Source organism: Malurus melanocephalus, unplaced genomic scaffold (assembly GCF_030028575.1).
Source record: "Malurus melanocephalus ecotype Western Australia unplaced genomic scaffold, MMel_1.1 scaffold_579, whole genome shotgun sequence".
Taxonomy (NCBI): domain Eukaryota; kingdom Metazoa; phylum Chordata; class Aves; order Passeriformes; family Maluridae; genus Malurus; species Malurus melanocephalus.
This window is the reverse complement of record NW_026623811.1, coordinates 230,094-245,989: the sequence shown is the minus strand read 5'-3', so window position 1 is coordinate 245,989 and position 15,896 is coordinate 230,094. Positions and strand designations below refer to the sequence as shown.

Genomic DNA, 15,896 nt, shown 5'->3' with positions numbered 1-15,896 from the left:
GGATGGATGGATGGATGTTACACCGTGCCACCCTCCACCACATCCTGGCACAGCTCAACACCTGACCCTGACCCTGACCCCTCTCAGCACAGAGGTTCCTGCTGGATGCTGCTTTTTAGGCTGATGGTAAGAGAAACAAATCTTATGGGAAATTACAACATGATGGATACATGGACTTGGCAAAACAGCATGAATTAGGAAATACGTGGCCTGGGCAATGGACTTGGTGCTATTTATGTTCTAAAATGGTTCAGCCAGTGTGCTTTGTGGTTGACTATCCYATACCTGGGATTAGATTTTATAACATCTAAAGAGAAAGCCTATTACCTAGTGGCAATACTACTTGTCAGCCCCAAATTTTTCCCTAAAACCAAATTTTAAACATGTGGCTACATTTCACTCAGTAGGGGCAAAAAACGTAATACTAAAATATAAGTGGCAGGTGTGTGCTTAGGGCTGGGGTTCTTTACTTGCTTTTATTTTAGATTATTTCTCCTCTGCTCTGCTCTGTTCCACTCWGTTCCTCATGTGCAGCCGACACTGAGGTGGCTCAATTCCCTGCCTCCACACTTTTCCAGTTCTGGATTGCCCCAGTTTCTTTTTCCAGCAGACTGGAATGAGAGACAAGCCTGAATAGCAGCTAAATAAATCATTTGGGGCCTGTCTTTAAATTGTTCTCAAAGGAAAGAAACAAAAGTGAAATGAATGTCACAAATGACAGACCTACCTCGGTAGCCCTGTTGCAATGCARAAAAGGTCCATAATATCTTTGGAGTTGCAGTATTTACTAAAGATCACCTTCCAAAGGGAATAGCAGCAGAGCGGGGGGGTAAAAAAAGAAGAAAAAGAGAAAGGATGGTTAGTTCCCAGTGAGATATAAACCCTGTTCAGGCGTGCACTGGGCTAATTTTAAGACACATTGTGTGATTTCAATAATCTGATTTGATTTGCAAGCTGGAATATTTCTCTGCTCCTGTTTAATACTTGTGCCTTTGTCGATAAAGAGAGCAAGCTCTGGAGACCGAAGTGCTGTTCAAAAGTGGAGCAATAACRTGTGTGAGCTGAGACCACAGGGGTTCTCATAATGCAGGATGATAGCAACTGCAAATTTAGGGATGGAAGAACCCAAATTTAGGAAGAAAATTGCTCAGATTTGGGGAAGTCCTTGGGTAGTCTAAAAGGGCACTGATTTTTGGAATATACACTAGCTCTAAAGTGAGGTGAGGGTTCTTCCCCCCACATCTTGTGCCAAAATTCCTACAGACTGTAGGGAGGCCAGACCTGGGATTACAAAATTTGCCACTCTTACTGTCCCATCTCCCCAAACACCTCTTCATCTCCCCACCCTCCCACACACACCAGGCAGCCCCCAATGCAGAGAAGACTGAGCAGAACGTAGGAGCTTCCCCTGATCCCATCGTGGACACAATCCCATGCCACAGTTTTTCCCAAGACTCCTGTGTCCATCAGGACTTGTAGGTGATGGCACTCCCTATTTGGAAATCTCTTCTGCAGCTGGGGTTTAGGAAGCACTTTAATAATACCATTACAGTACTTTTCATCAGTCTCACTGCATCCCTGTGCAATATTTCAACTCTGCAATGTGACGCTTGTTTGTGTTAAATTACTTGCCCAGTATTTTATCATGGGTGAGTGGCATGCCAGAACAGAATCCATGAGTCTTAATTTGGTGTCTTGTTGGATTCTGAGACAGAACACTGCCTCTGAGGAAAAAACACTCAAGAATTTAACAGCACTCTGAATAAGAAGTCTCACATTTCAAKAAATGAGTGTTTATAGGATATTTTCTCATGACTGAGGTCCCTAAGGTTTCTTCCAGCCCAAACSCATGTCTCCTCTGTGGGGCACATTGAACTACCAAATTTTCCAGTACTCTAAATCAAAAGTCTTGTTCCTAGTGGATATATTGGGGAAAAAAATAGCCATTGACAGGKATCTCTGTTGCCAGAGGAAAAGGAAAATGTAGACATGAGAATATAGGAGTTTGAATGCTTCTGCCATTGTTGTGATCCTTTCCTCAGGATAACTCTGTGCCTTTGAGTGACCATGGTGAAGGCTTTTCCCCTGCCATGGAAATGATGTGCCTCACTGCAGGCAGGTCTGGCTCTCTTTCTCAAAGGCAGGAATAGCAAAAAGCAGAGGGGATGGTTTGTCCAGAGGCTGCTGGTGTTGATGGGATRGCTGCAGGGTTTGCAGTGGGGCAGCAGGGGTGTGGAGAGGGGCAGTTCCCTGCCCAGCACTGGAGCCCTCTCTTCTCACACCCCACAAAAAAGGGCCACAGAACTGCCGGGTTCAGGATGGAGCAGCTCAAAGGCATTTGTGGAGACCAAATAGAAAACTCAAGAGCAGCAAGGAAGTGGTATGTCACAGATGAGATCTGAAGCACAAGGAGATCAAGATCAAAAGTCTCTTCTCCTTGCTGGAAATGCAATTTTCCACCCCTCACAACCACCTGCAGGACCCCATATTCTCAGGCACAGTTTCTGCTGTCACCCATCACAGGCACGAGGGGTGTGCATGTCCACAGATCAGCCTCSAGGCTGGTGACCCAGGAAATAAGGAATTTGTCACCCAGGATGACTGCAGGGAGGAGGCAGGGGGGCTGCAGCCACCCTCCCCAGACTGAGCAGGCTCTGTGTGTTCGGTGAGGTGAGAACCACGCTGGAAAAATAGCACTGTCACCATCTAATTAAAGACTCCTCTGAAAGGTGTGGGTGCCAGGAGGTAATTAGGCCTGCAGCCTCGCTTTGTCAGCCTTGACTTTGAAGTGCTTTCATTCCTAAATTGTCGCAGTGTTGGTGTRACACGGGTCTCCTGTGCCTCCTCCAAGGTGCCCTTCAGGCTCCAGGGGAAATCCCTCACCGGGAGRCCTCGCACAGGGCCAACCACACCTCTGCCACTGGAAAAGGGGAAGCCATGGTGTAACAATTTGAGAACAGAGCGCRGACTCACTTCTTGCTGGTTCAAAGAAAATCCTTTATTTATTTATTTATTTATTTTTCAAAAAGGTGTCATTTTATATTCTAAACTTTCGCGGGCTGAGCGCGGATTGGCTGTCTGCTCATGCGGTGCTGCCGCCCACGCACCTTCTCATCCAATCACGTCTCAGATCAGGCGGTGTCCACGCGCCCCGTTAGCCAATCAGAGCTCCACGCATGGGGCTGTCGCGTGTCAATCATGGCAGCTGTGCCCACACGAGCGGCTCAATCCTTTCCACATTGCGGGCTGGTGGCAAAAGGGAGCAGGGGTAGGTGGGATCTAACACAGGTGAGSGAGCTCATTCTATAGGCTTTTCCTTAACCCCAACACCGTGTGAGATCCCAGGGGATGCTGTGCTGCTGATGTCTGCTCAGAGGTTGGGACAGTCTGGACAACACAGCAAGGTCTGGCCGGGCTGGTTGGGCCTGGTGGTGCACCGACACTTCAGCAAAGCTCCCGCCGTCAGTTTGCATGGGTGGTGAGGAGCCCTCACTTCTGAGTGARTATCAGGGGGTTTGTGGCCGAGAAGAGGACGAGAGTGGTCACTTGGAGAGGTGGCCGTGATCCACAAGCACACTCACATCCACCTTCCCTGTGCTCTGCCCCAGATATGATCACTTCAGGCAGCATCTTCATAAAACATGCAGGTACTTGATTGCTGAGGTGGGCAGTAGCTGCTGCTGGGGAAATGGGTGTGTTTGAAAAGTCTCTTGTCCAGTGATTGAACCTTGGTTATTAAAGCACACAGGCAATCAAAGCAATAAAACATAGCCAATGGAGTTCAGAGAGGACTGAARTCCTGCTCCCAGCAGAACACAGCATCCTGACAGACTGACTGSTAAAATTGACTGACAGTATATTGGAGAGTACAACAACTGCTCCATGCAGTAGCTGAGCAGATGATGTTAATTGTGGCTGAATAGAGGGTAGAAGGCTTGTGGTGTGCCAGGAGTGCTATTTCACGTATTTCTTATTCTGGAAATCTATTATTATTGACCAGGACAGACAAGAGAGGAAAAGATAAAAAAACATTAACAAACATTAAAGGCAAGAAAGTTGGCCTGACTCATAGAAAGCAGTAAGTGCTTTCAACRCATTGAGGATGAATTTTGATGGTTCCTTTTACTCCATGAAATAGTGAAAAGAGTGGGAAGCAAAACAAAGGCTGTGATACTAAATCATGAGCTGTCTCTATACACGCTTTTTAGTTTTCCATACTTGGCATTTTTACTTAGGTTTGCTAAAACTGGATTTGTGAATCACCCACTGCAGTTTCATACTCATCTCAGGATGCTTGTCCTCAGCTGGTTGGATTTTTTTCTTTTTTTTTTTAATCAGAAGGCACATGCTATTAAAGTTTTCTTCTATTGCAGCGTGCTGAGCTTTTCTGAGCATCTCCCTTCTGCTCTGAAACACAGCAGCCAGCCTCAGATGTTCTGCAGCAACGTGCAATTGTTCCTGTTATTGTCCACAGGTTCGTGCTCCCAGCAAGGTCGATGCCAGTTGTGCTGATGGAATATGATTGGAACGTGTTTCAGAGGGATGGGAGGACAGCACAGAGCACTATTGATGGCTCCAGCACAGTATAGGAATCCTATTTGCCTGGAGTGCATTATCACTGGGGGGACATGAGCAGCAGGAAGGCAATGTGGGGACACTTGGCTCCTGGCCACACTTCAGCCATGTGGGACACGTGGGCTCTCCCGTGAGCTGCAGAGGTTGGGCAGCAGCTCTGAGGACAGGCAGCCCTGTTGGCACTGGTTGCAGGAGGGAACATCTCACCCAGTCCTGCTTGGGCAGGTGTCCCAAAGCCTTTGCTGCCCAGCCCGGATCTCCATGCCCATACGTTTCTGGTGCTTTTTGGGATCTTATCCACAAACTGAATCTCCCTTCAGTTCTGTCTCAGCCATCTCTTACCCACAGTCACATTGTTTAGGTCCCTGTGGGTGACAAGYCCCTGCTGAGATGTGTCTCACAGCTCTTCATTTCCTGCATTAATGCCTGCTGCTGGAAGATATCCCTGCTTCGAACAGGACTGAGACCTTGCATAACAGAGGCCAAAATCAGGAGAACACAGAGTTTGTACAGCTGGGATAGCGGGCTAAGATCATGCATGTGTAGGGTTTCCTATAATGAAAATCAGATTTCCTCATAATGCACATCAAAAAAGTGCATAGTCAGGCAGGTCAGCCCAAAAAAATCCAGGGATGAACCTCCWGGGATGAAAAAAGAGAGGATACAGAGACTCAGATATTGCCTGGTGGCATGAAARTCTCCTGCAAGACCGGCCAACACAGGACACTCAGTTGCCAGTGTCATTTGTGAAAGCAAAGGCAGAGCTGAAACCAYGTCTGAACAGTAACAGCAGTGACAAATCACGTGGGAAAGGGAAACAGAGGCCTCTGCTTCAGCTTGCAGATTGATGACTAATTGCCATGAAGAAAATCAGCCACAAATAAACCCTGTTAACCRCATTTCCCTTGGATTAGTGCCAGGAGGAAAAGGCTGTATTCCTGAAAAGTGATGCAGCATCTGCAAACAGGTTTGTTTTTTTCCCCTGAGAGTTAACATGATTTCATATTTCTGTCCTTCCTGTTATCAAAACCTCTGAGTTGGTGGATGGCCCATCCCTGGGAACATTCAAGGCCAGGTTGAATGTGTCTCTGAGGAATCTCATCTATTTGAAAACAGAAATTTGCAGGAGGTTGAACTAGACCATTAAGGGTCCCTTCCAAGCCAATTCTATGATTCTACCACGTGTAGGGGAAAAAAAAAAGACAGGAAAAGCAGCCTTCTCTGAATGTWTAACTTGTTTGTGTCAAGGAGTTTCCATCAAGACCAAGAAGCAGCCATTCAATTTAAGTGGGGAATGTTCTTTCTGCCTTGGAAAGCAATGTGACGCAAATGGGGGAAAAGCAGGATGAATAATAASTGAGGCTTTCTGGAGTGGAAATAACATTTTGATGAGGCATGCAGGGGACTGCAAAGTAGGACAGTGTGGCTCAATGGGAGTGCCTGGTTCCTAGCCTGGCTCTGACTTTTGTGGGACTGATTTCTTTCCTGGAAACAGTTCTGCACTTTTATAAAACATTTTTCTCCTGAAATAAGGAGCCATTGCCTCTTAATTCACAGTACCCACCTCTGGTCTAGGACAAGGATTAAAAAACCCCTCTTGGGAAGAGCAGGGATTAAGAGCCCTGGTGCTCTGGGCTGSCTTTCCCACCCGGAGAGGAGTTCAGATTAAGGACTGTGATAGAGATTTTAGTAAAGGACCACTSTGCACAGACTCTGCAGCCAACCAGTTTACAACTAATCACATTATATTTTGCTTTCAGATAGGATGGGTAAAAACACAGCTTACAAATCCAATTTCTGTTCTATATTTGATCCTCAGAACAGCTAATCCTCTCTGTAAACAGCAAACCCTGTCTAGAACATTATCCTGTTCTGATTTGCTGTCCGTAATTGGGTTTTCTTCCAAGAATTTAACTTCTGTTTGATTATTTTTAAAAAYAGTAGTAAAATTCCTAAATAAATAATGCAAAAATATTTTTGAAGCTAGTATTTTCAGTTTTCAGTTCTACTTTTTTTTTCTGGTTCAACTTGCTGTCTTCAATACTTTAGCACTTGGTGATGTCTTTCATTCAGCTCAGTGAGCAATGTTCAGAGTCCTGGCAGAAATTGCAGAGTTTAAACAATCTAAATTTCAATCTTTCACTAATGAGATTGGGGGATACTAGAAAAGATTCTCGTAAAACTCAGTTATGTTTCCATCTTGCATGGACTGTGAAAATTGTTGCTGTTTCTCTAAGAGCAGCTTTCACAGAGGATTTTTGAACTATCAAGGCAGAAGGTGGATGTGAAATTTTTCATTGTGATTTTCCTGTCTCTCCTTTGTTGTCCATAAGAAAATGAAGAAGGATCCAGAAATTTTACGTATCCCTCTGTAAGAATCACTGGAAAGAAGCCATAATTCTAGATGTGTAAGCAAATAGGCCTTCTTCAAATAATATTAGTAAATGATCTATCAGTCATAGTCCCCAATGTCCAACAGATGCCTTACCTCAAATCCCATATTTAAAAACATTCCAGCTTTTCTCATTCTTTGAACTCAGAGACAAGCATAGCACCAGCCCAACTATACCCAAACTATGTCTCCTGTTTTATTTCTCTCATTAATTAACAGCTGATATTCAGACAACCACTCATTTATCTGAGCCTCGAATGTTAGGCAGCATTAAAAATAGTCTGCCAGATTTGCCATCTGTTTGATGCAGTGGGAGCTTCTCTWAGAGAAGAACAGAAAACGAGTGAATGTGTGCATGTCCACGTGTCGGAGAGAAAACACGAGAGCCCTCAGGTGAGGGCCTGAGAAAAAATGAAAGCTCTCCTGAGCTCTCAAACACTGCCTCTGCTGGAAGATGAGAAGTGTGGCAGAATATTTTATCCCAAAAGACCTGTAGTCCTGCTGATTCATACTTAGCTTTGGGAGGCACATGGCTTGGCAATGTTCATTCCAACATGAAATGTACGTGTGGGTTTTGTCTGATGTAACTTTAACCATTCACAGGCTCAGCATTTCTTGTGTGTCTCTGCCAGGTGCTCTCTGTTGGCAGCAGAAAAGGAAGACAACATCCAAATGGTAAATTAGCCCACATGTCTCCAAAACCCACTTTAGGATGGGATGAATCATCCCCTGGAGGTGCCATCCGCTCCCCCAGTGACTACAGGGGAACCTGAATGACTCTCCTGGAGCAATCATTGCTCACTCTGGGATGTGTGTGGTTAACTGGGRTGAATCCCGTTAGTTTCCTGATCATATACATTACCCTAAATTAAGAAACAGGAACCGCCAGACAGAGCTGACGTTCCAGGATCCCGAGGCATGTGGCATGTGGTAAGTCACAATTCCCACCCCTTTAATGTCCCTSAAAAGAGAGCTGTGGGAAAAGAGATTTTCGTCTTTTTAGGAAAGAAAAATGTCTATGATACACCCGTAGATATGTCAGCCCAGGACAGTCCTGGAGATTGTCCACTGACAGGGGCARCATGGCAGGGGTTGGCTCTTTCTCTAGGAGCACAGAAGGATCTTAGCAATTTTTAGAGTCATTTGGGCTCATAGAAGAAGGGAGGTTACATTCAAGAGACTTGTGCAACCTACCAACTGTAATAAGGGACATATTGCAAATATTCCATCTGTCAGTCCTAATTATTAAYGGCAGAACACAACCAAGAGTCAGCAAGGCTGATTGTGAGGGGCCAAGCTGGAAGTTTCCTATCTTCTGCAGCAGAAATAAAAATATTTCGTAGAAATAATTTAACCTTTGACAAATAACACAAATGTCTATATTCTGGCTTTTCTTAACATAAGAAGAGCACACATTTGCTGCTAATGGAGTACTAAGAGCAATTAACCCTGCAGCACATGAATGCATTTGGCTTGAAATGTTTTGTAAACTGGATAATAGAGATGGTTAGCATCAAATGTTCTTACTAGTTGTGAGTGAAGCTGCTTGTTTCATAACTGCTCACACAGTTAAACTCTGACATTGGAACTGACTCGGTAATACAAAACTGTTAGAAGGAAAGTGTTWTTTAAGGGAGTAAGGAAAAGTAGATTTGGAGAGACACCAGCAAAAAGCTGACTTGCATTTGTAGAAGCGAGTTCATGAGGAAGGTTCTAGAAACAGCATGATTTTGTATTGTTTGTATTGAGTCAGACAAGTTGTTTATGAGGAGTATGAGTTGCTATATTTGGCTGGTCTGAACCCGTAGGTAACGTCAGAGTTACCTATGAGAGAAGTGTTAGACTGAGAGTGTTAAACTTACACTGTGTCTGGACTAGTGTGAACATAAACTGTAATAAATATAATAGACTGAGTGTGACTTCAGCAAGATAAACAGCAGTAAACAAGCTGTTCTGGGTGATGGGTATGGAAGAATTTTGGAGCTGTGCTGGAATTTTGGAGCTGTGCTGGAATTATGGTTTGGTCACCTAAATGCTCTGAGGAGCTCCCACTGGAAAGGAAGCAAAAGGGGGGTTAGGAAAGAGAGAGGCCCATGTATGACATTATCTTTCAGTTTTTTTAAAGCATTGTTTTAAGCCAGTTTTTCTCCTTAAAATGTTTATGTGCTGCAATGTGACAGAGTTCAAGGAACCTGCTGCTCATTCGGTGCTGCTTTACAACAATGAGCAACCACCTTGAGTTCATCAGGGCCAGCTAAAGTGAGAAAGCCAAAGTTAGCCAAGGCCAMTGGCTGGGCTCAGGCTGTGCCAGCTGGTACCGTCCATACCCACAGAGATCTGCCAGCACTAAGAAAATGGCCTTGTTCCCACAAAAMCATTCTTATACCTCACTGTGCTAAAGCAGGATTTATCCCAGAGCATCCCCCAGAGGTGTCCATGTCCTGACGGCCATGAACAGYCCTGTTGTGCATCCCTTTGGTGTTTGGCAGCTGGTGTTTGGCATCCCCTAAATCCTTATTGCAAACAGACAGGGGATGGGTTCCACGGGCTTGCCTTGCTGTGCTGAGAGTCATCAGGATGCAAAACGATTTCATCACTTTGAAGGGATCATCACACCATTATTTTTTCTGATGTCTTTTGTTTTTCATCTGAATCCAGTTTGGCAGGTTAAAAATAGCCTGGTGAGCTTTGGAAAAATCTGTTGCTAGAATCTGGGCATTTATACCACAGGTGCTGCTGCTCTGATTAAAAAGAGAAGCTCATATGACAGAAGTGATTCCTGCATGCTGATGTTCYGGTGCAACAACGGCACCAAAGCTCAGTCTGAGCCTTGTCCTGTTCGTTGGGGACCTCAGGCCAAGAGGAGCAGTGGCTGTTGATGGCTCTGTCCTGCAACACAGGACAGGTCAGTAGATACCCAGAAAGCTTGAACTCTATGAGTTTCTTTGAGAAAAAAAATAAAAGAAGGTAATTTTTCTGTTCAACATGACTCAGTTAACCAGCAAAATGACTCCAAAATTCTTTACTTGCTTTCTGAAGAGGAAGAAAATATCACCAAGTGATTTCATAGAATCCGTGACAAAGACAACAGTCCTCTTCCTTTCCAGTTCCTTCAGGCTCTGTAGCACTCTGGTTTTCCATACTTGTTACAAATACGATTTTGATTAAGACACCAGAAACAGAAATCCTCTTGAAATGAGCATTTTTCTCAGAGGARCTCCTTAAAACTCTGTAAGCAAAGCCACTACCCTGTGACATTTAAAAAAGGAGAGCCATCCACCCAGCTGGGAATAAGGCCACTGGCTGGTTCCGCTCTGCTACCATTTAAATCTCAAAGGTCAAAAGAAAATGTTCCCTGTAGTTTCTCCATGGAAAAAAAGATTGGGCATGAGATGGGGAACATTTTCTTGCTGGTGGATTTTTTAATTTGAAACAGACTCAGTAGGATTTTTTCTTCAAAACACAGCCAAAGGGTTAATAACAGTRTGAAGGAAAATTAGACTCCAGGTCTGGCTTAAGTTTGGCACCACTCTACTGATGTTGGGGGTTTGAGTGCTTGACCCCATCTAGTGGCGYTCCAGGGACCMGGAGAAATCCCAGTMTAWGGTGSTTTGTCGAGATCACCTTATCCTAGRTGAAGCACAGCTGCTGCTTCCCCTTGTCACAGCACCTTCTCCTGTGCCTGGCAGCAGAGCAGGCTGTGGCAGGGCTGGGATATGGATGTGCTTCCCCAGGCATTCATGAGAAGGGCAGAGGGAGGTGTGTGTCCAGGCAAGCAGGTAATGAGCTGCTGGCTGAGAAGATCCTTTAGAAATAAATAAACCAGGCAGCACTTCTTTCCCCCAGGTGTGCATCCCTTCACAGAGGTASTGGATAGGAAGTGCATTACACTGTAATTTTGTTCTTCAGTCCGCTTTGAGAGCAAGTGACCTCTTTGAAACTGGTTTGTGTGGAGCCCCAGTTTGGAGTGTGGCTGTAATACCACAAAGCCTCTGATTTTCCCACCCCACAGCYCCTGCATGACTATCCCTCTGCCAGCTCAGGGATCCCATGGGTAGAGTCTGCTGGGCTGGGGTGGGCCATCACAAGTCCCTCCCAGTGTGCAGCCTGTACTGCCCCAACATGGAGAGGTGTTCAGCCAGCTCTGTCCACTGCAGGAGAGCCCATCCCTGCAGTGCAGACTGTTTTGTGCCTGGCCACGCCTCTGGAACATCAGTTTACCYCAGCTGCCTCCTCTCCAGGCTGAACAGACCAAGTGCCCTCAGCTGCTCCTCACCTGGCTTCCCTTCCAGACCCTTTGCCATCTYTGTTGGCCTCCTTTGGACACCCTCTGATAGTTCAATGWMTTTCTTACATTGTGGTTCCCAAAGCTGCCCCCAGCACTYSAGRTGAGGCCACCCCAGCRCAGAGCAGAGCGGGACAATCCCCTCCATTGCYCGGCTGACGATGCTGTGCCTGATGCCCCCCAGGACAGGGATGCCTCTCCTGGCTGTCAGGGCACTGCTGGTTCATATTCAACTTTGTATCARCCAGGACCCCCGGGTCCGTTTCCTGGGTGCTGCTTTCCAGCATCTCAATCCCCAGTTTACACACACAACTGGGTTTGCCCCATCCCAGGTGCAGAATCCTTAATTTTCCCTTGTTGGACTTCACATGATTGGTGATTGCCCGACGCTCAAATTCGTCAAGTTTTTTCGAAGGGCCTCTCTGCCCTCAAGGAAGTCAACAGCTCCTCCCAATTTAGAGTCAACCAAACAACTCTTCTTTCGTAACTGCCACGTCCCTCTGCCCTCCCTGCTGTGCCCCTCTGGACCTGCCAACACACAAACCTATTAAGTTTRATTCCACTCTCCTGCTGTAGAGCACTTTCCAGTGCTCATCTGCAGGGCACAGGGTCCTTGGGGAGGCAGTGTGCAGCTCCCTGGGCTGGATTTGTCCCTTCCTTTACTCTGGTGCTGATGTGAAAAATCTTCTTCCAAAGTCAATAGCACACCCTGTGGATGCACCGGTAGAAATTCAGGATGAGACCATGGAAACACAGAAATTATTTCTGAATAGTTGCCACCACAACTGGTGCTGTGGTAGGATGCCCAGTTCTATTGCACGATGCCCAGCAGGGCCAGTTTGAGTTGGAGCTGAGCCCTTTCAAACTCAACAAGTGCTTTATAATGAAGCTTGTACCTCGTTACTACTTGACAAGAAGCTTAGCATTGATTTAATGAGTTCCCTTTWGAAGCCTCCAATGCTGCATTCCTTTGAAGATTAAGGGCTCCTGGTTTTTCCTTTTTTCCCCCTTTCTGCTCTTTCTAATGATGTTGTTACTGAGAAGGCAGGAGAATCTGAGATATGCCCTGCTTACCGCTGGGTGAACCCCATTTACACGGCATTTTAACTTCAGGAATCCTTCCAAACATTACACAGGCAGAATTTTACATCTGACAAAAGAAAGAGATAATGTTTATCGAGCTTAAACCCCCTTAATACTGCCTGAGTTTGCATTTGCTTGCTCATGTGACTGTGCCTCTCCCGTGCTTTTAGTGTTAAAAGTACACTCCAGAGGCTGGTTGGAGAAATGCTGGGTTGTTTGTTTTTTTAAATCTAGCATAGATGACAGACACTGCATTAACGACATCTATGGAAACAATCACCACCGTTTCAAAATGCCAGTACATTTTTGTACTGAACTCTCCAAGTACCAGGGAGCTCCACACAATCTGTGCTTCGGGGAGCCACCAGGCAACCAATTTATTAAACCCTAGCAAAAGAGAATCAGTGCTTTCAGCTCAGCAGAGCCGGCAGGGACAATCTCACGGCAGCAGAGGGACCATCACCATCATAAGCTACGTCTAAGATGGAAAAAGARGAGCAGCATTCTCTGGGGAATCCGGCACAGATCTGGATTCTCCAAGGTCTTGTTCCCGAGGACACGACTTTTAGCGGTCGCCGTGGTCTCCAGGGCGGTGGTGGAGGGGACTGGAGGCGTGTGTGGTGGGATGGGACTGTGAGTATCAGCTCTGCGTTTACCTCGCTGCTGCGGTCACTCATACAGCAGAGGGGAGGGAAGGGACAGGGTAATAACATATAATATCTTTGCTGTTTCTTTCTTAAGAAGAAACAAAATGCGAGTCTGGGTGAATTGAAAATTTAGAGCAGCAAGACGAGAGAGATTTGAATTTTGCAAATCAGAGTTTGCTTGCTCCGGAGCCTCGCAGCAGCTCCCTGTTATAGAAAAGGCACTTGGTTTGCGGCCAAAGAACTGCTGACAAAGAGAAGGGGAGGGGGGGAAAGACTTTCAGAAACGCGTCGGCATTGTTTGTGTTTAAAAGCAGCAGGCTGTCGGCTCGACAGCGTTCGAGCTCTCCCTTTTAGCCAGGACACATTTCTCCCGCAGTTCTCCCTGCGCTGTGAACCGTGCTTAATCAAACACGGCAGGCGAATGGCAGCGAAAGTTTTTAATTACCGGCATTTACGAGCAACTTTGGCAGAGGCGGCGGGGACCCCGCAGCCCCCGGCGGTGCAGCGGCATCGCACAAAGAGCCCGGGCACCTGCCTGACCTTCAGCCCGGCCGTGGGGTGATGGCCACSGCCAGAACCCTCCGGCAGGCAGTCTCCGAGGAGCTCGGCATGCCGTGCTTTCCCTGCTCCCACTGCCTGGGGGGAAAACCTGGCCACAGGCGAAACTTTGTAAACACGGCGCGACGCTGCTCCGGGAGGGGAAGCCAACACGGCTGCGAAACCGAGGATCCCCACGCCGGCAGGGAGAGCTGGCAGCGAGTTAGTGTTGGCAGCGCCCAGCCCTCCCCTCTGCCAGCCTCCCCTTCCCCTTTAAATAAACATCCGTGTACAAAGCAGAAGGCACTCAGCATCCCCCCCTTTCCCCTCACAAAGGGATTTGGAGCCCGCTGGATGYACACGCGTCTGACTCGCGGTACGGGGATCGCTCGTGCAGCAAACACCGCCCGCAGCCGCCGCCGCGTCCGGAGACGCCACTTGGTGAAAAACAGCAAAAGTACCTTTTGAATTCTTCCATCAATATCCAAATAAATACATTTGGGCCGGTAAGTCGAGGAGGCAGATCCCATCTTGCTACAGCTGGGCTCTCACCGGACTTGTTTCCAGTGTCAAACAGCAGAAAAATCAGGTTTATYCTACCCAGCCGAGCCACCGCTGCCTGACAGTTTGGTGTCCCCGCTCTTCTGTATCCCACTGTACTCTCATTCTGGGAAGGTCCCTCCTCTAACATGCATGCATTTTGCTGTGTCTCTGTCTCTCTCTGCCACCTCCTTTTAGTTTTGCTTCCCTCCAAATCCAGCTGCTTCGGACAGGGAAAGACACAGGCGCCAGATGCTGCCTGCAAGCCCCCTCTCCATTCCCATAGCAACAACCCCTCTTGGCTGTAAGGCTGAGAGCTGCTGGGCATCCGCGTTCGGGCTCTGACCCTGGGACTGACCAGCTCCTGTTATGCACAAGACCAAGTGGCATTTATCCCTCGGGGGGGTGGGGGTGGGGGGGCTGTGGAGGAGGAAAAACCTCCATCATTAGGATGGTGAGAGATGCCATTTGATTTTATGCTGAAATAGAACCATAATTATTAATTAGTGCCTCTCCTGCTGAGCGGCTKGCACAGTGCAAGTGGTGTCACAGGCTCCCACCTGCAAGTGCCGRGTGCTGGAAGTGTCCTTTCAGACACCCACTGCCAGCCAGGGCTTGGACCGTCTCAATCCAAACTCAGCGGCTCMGTTTCCACATCCCTCCCGTTATCATTACAAGGACAGAAGGAAAAAGCAGCAGCGTTTTTTTCTCTATAAGCTCCAGAAGCATGAAGAAAGCATAAAGCCCATGCTCTCGCCCACCGCCATCCGTGCCACCCCCGGAGTGAAGGAATTTGTTATTTAGGGGAATGTGAAGCCTCCTGGCAAAGGCGTCTGCCATGAGAGAGCCAGGAGGGAGCGGAGCAGCCGGCGGTGTGCTCCCGGAGCAGCCGCCGAATGCCATCTGCCGTGCCCGGGCTGTGCCGTGCTGCAGTGCCCGGGGCAGCCGGAGCGGCGGCGGGCGAGGCTCGGGCACGGCAGGGACGGAGTCTGGAGACAGCGGAGAGAGAGGCTGCTCCATGGGCTGCGAGCCTGCACAGCCGGGAAACAGCCCGTCCTGCGAGTTTYGCCTCTCCGGATTTTCTGGGGTTTCTGATAGAGGGGCTGCAGAGGCGTTTCCTGGCCCCTTTTGTGCTGCAGGCTGGGGGAGCAGGGCTTGGGGCAGCGGGGTCACTGCTGCTCACTCTGCCCACCCCAGACCCTCCCTGCAGCCGGGGCGAGACACAGCTGACCCTAGCAGGGGTCAACGGGGCTTGGCTGTGGCTCTTCCTCTGTTGTTTTTTGTCCCTGGCTGCCCTGCAAACGCAGACAGGGCTCTCCACAGGGGATTTGTAGGGTTTGGAGGGCTGAGTGGGTCCCAGAGCTGGGCTRATCTGCCAGGCTAAAGCCAGTGGGACTCCTGAAGCTCTCAGAGCCRGCAGCAAGGTGGCTCTTTTGGGAAGTGCAAGACTTTGCTTCACATCTTTCCTCTGCCAGCTTGGAGCAGGCACTGGAGTCTTTCAGGGAGAACCCTTGGCACTGCAGGGCTATCCTGGGGGTTATCCTGTAGGCTGTCCCCTTGGCTGTGCTACAGCCTAGCCCATATCCCACTGCCCACTCAACTATGCTCTATGCTATTTTGCAGTTTRTGCCATAGACTATCCTATAAACTATCCTGGAGGTTAATCCCTTAGATTATTCCACAGGTTATCCCCATGGCTGTTCTGAGGTGGGCAAAGCTTCTCCCCCTTCAACAGCCCTTCCACACCAGCCCCACTGCTCTGCACATCAGTCAGGACCTTGCTGATCCAGCATACCTTGCTCTGCTAAGCATTGTCTTAATCCGTGATTCAGCCCTG

The 15,896-nt window shown here is 47.8% G+C and overlaps 1 protein-coding gene across 1 annotated transcript in view; it reads right to left on the bottom strand.

Annotated features, from left to right (window-relative positions):
* Positions 1 to 14,416, bottom strand: part of PDE9A (phosphodiesterase 9A) — a 47,922-nt gene extending 33,506 nt beyond the window's left edge. Inside the window, exons 1-2 of the mRNA XM_057382687.1 lie at positions 13,981 to 14,416; positions 728 to 798 (exon numbers count right to left, since the gene is read on the bottom strand). Coding sequence (XP_057238670.1) covers positions 728 to 798; positions 13,981 to 14,049 — 140 coding nt within the window. The 5' untranslated portion in view covers positions 14,050 to 14,416. The remainder of the gene's footprint in view (positions 1 to 727; positions 799 to 13,980) is intronic.
* Positions 14,417 to 15,896: the final 1,480 nt, after the last annotated feature.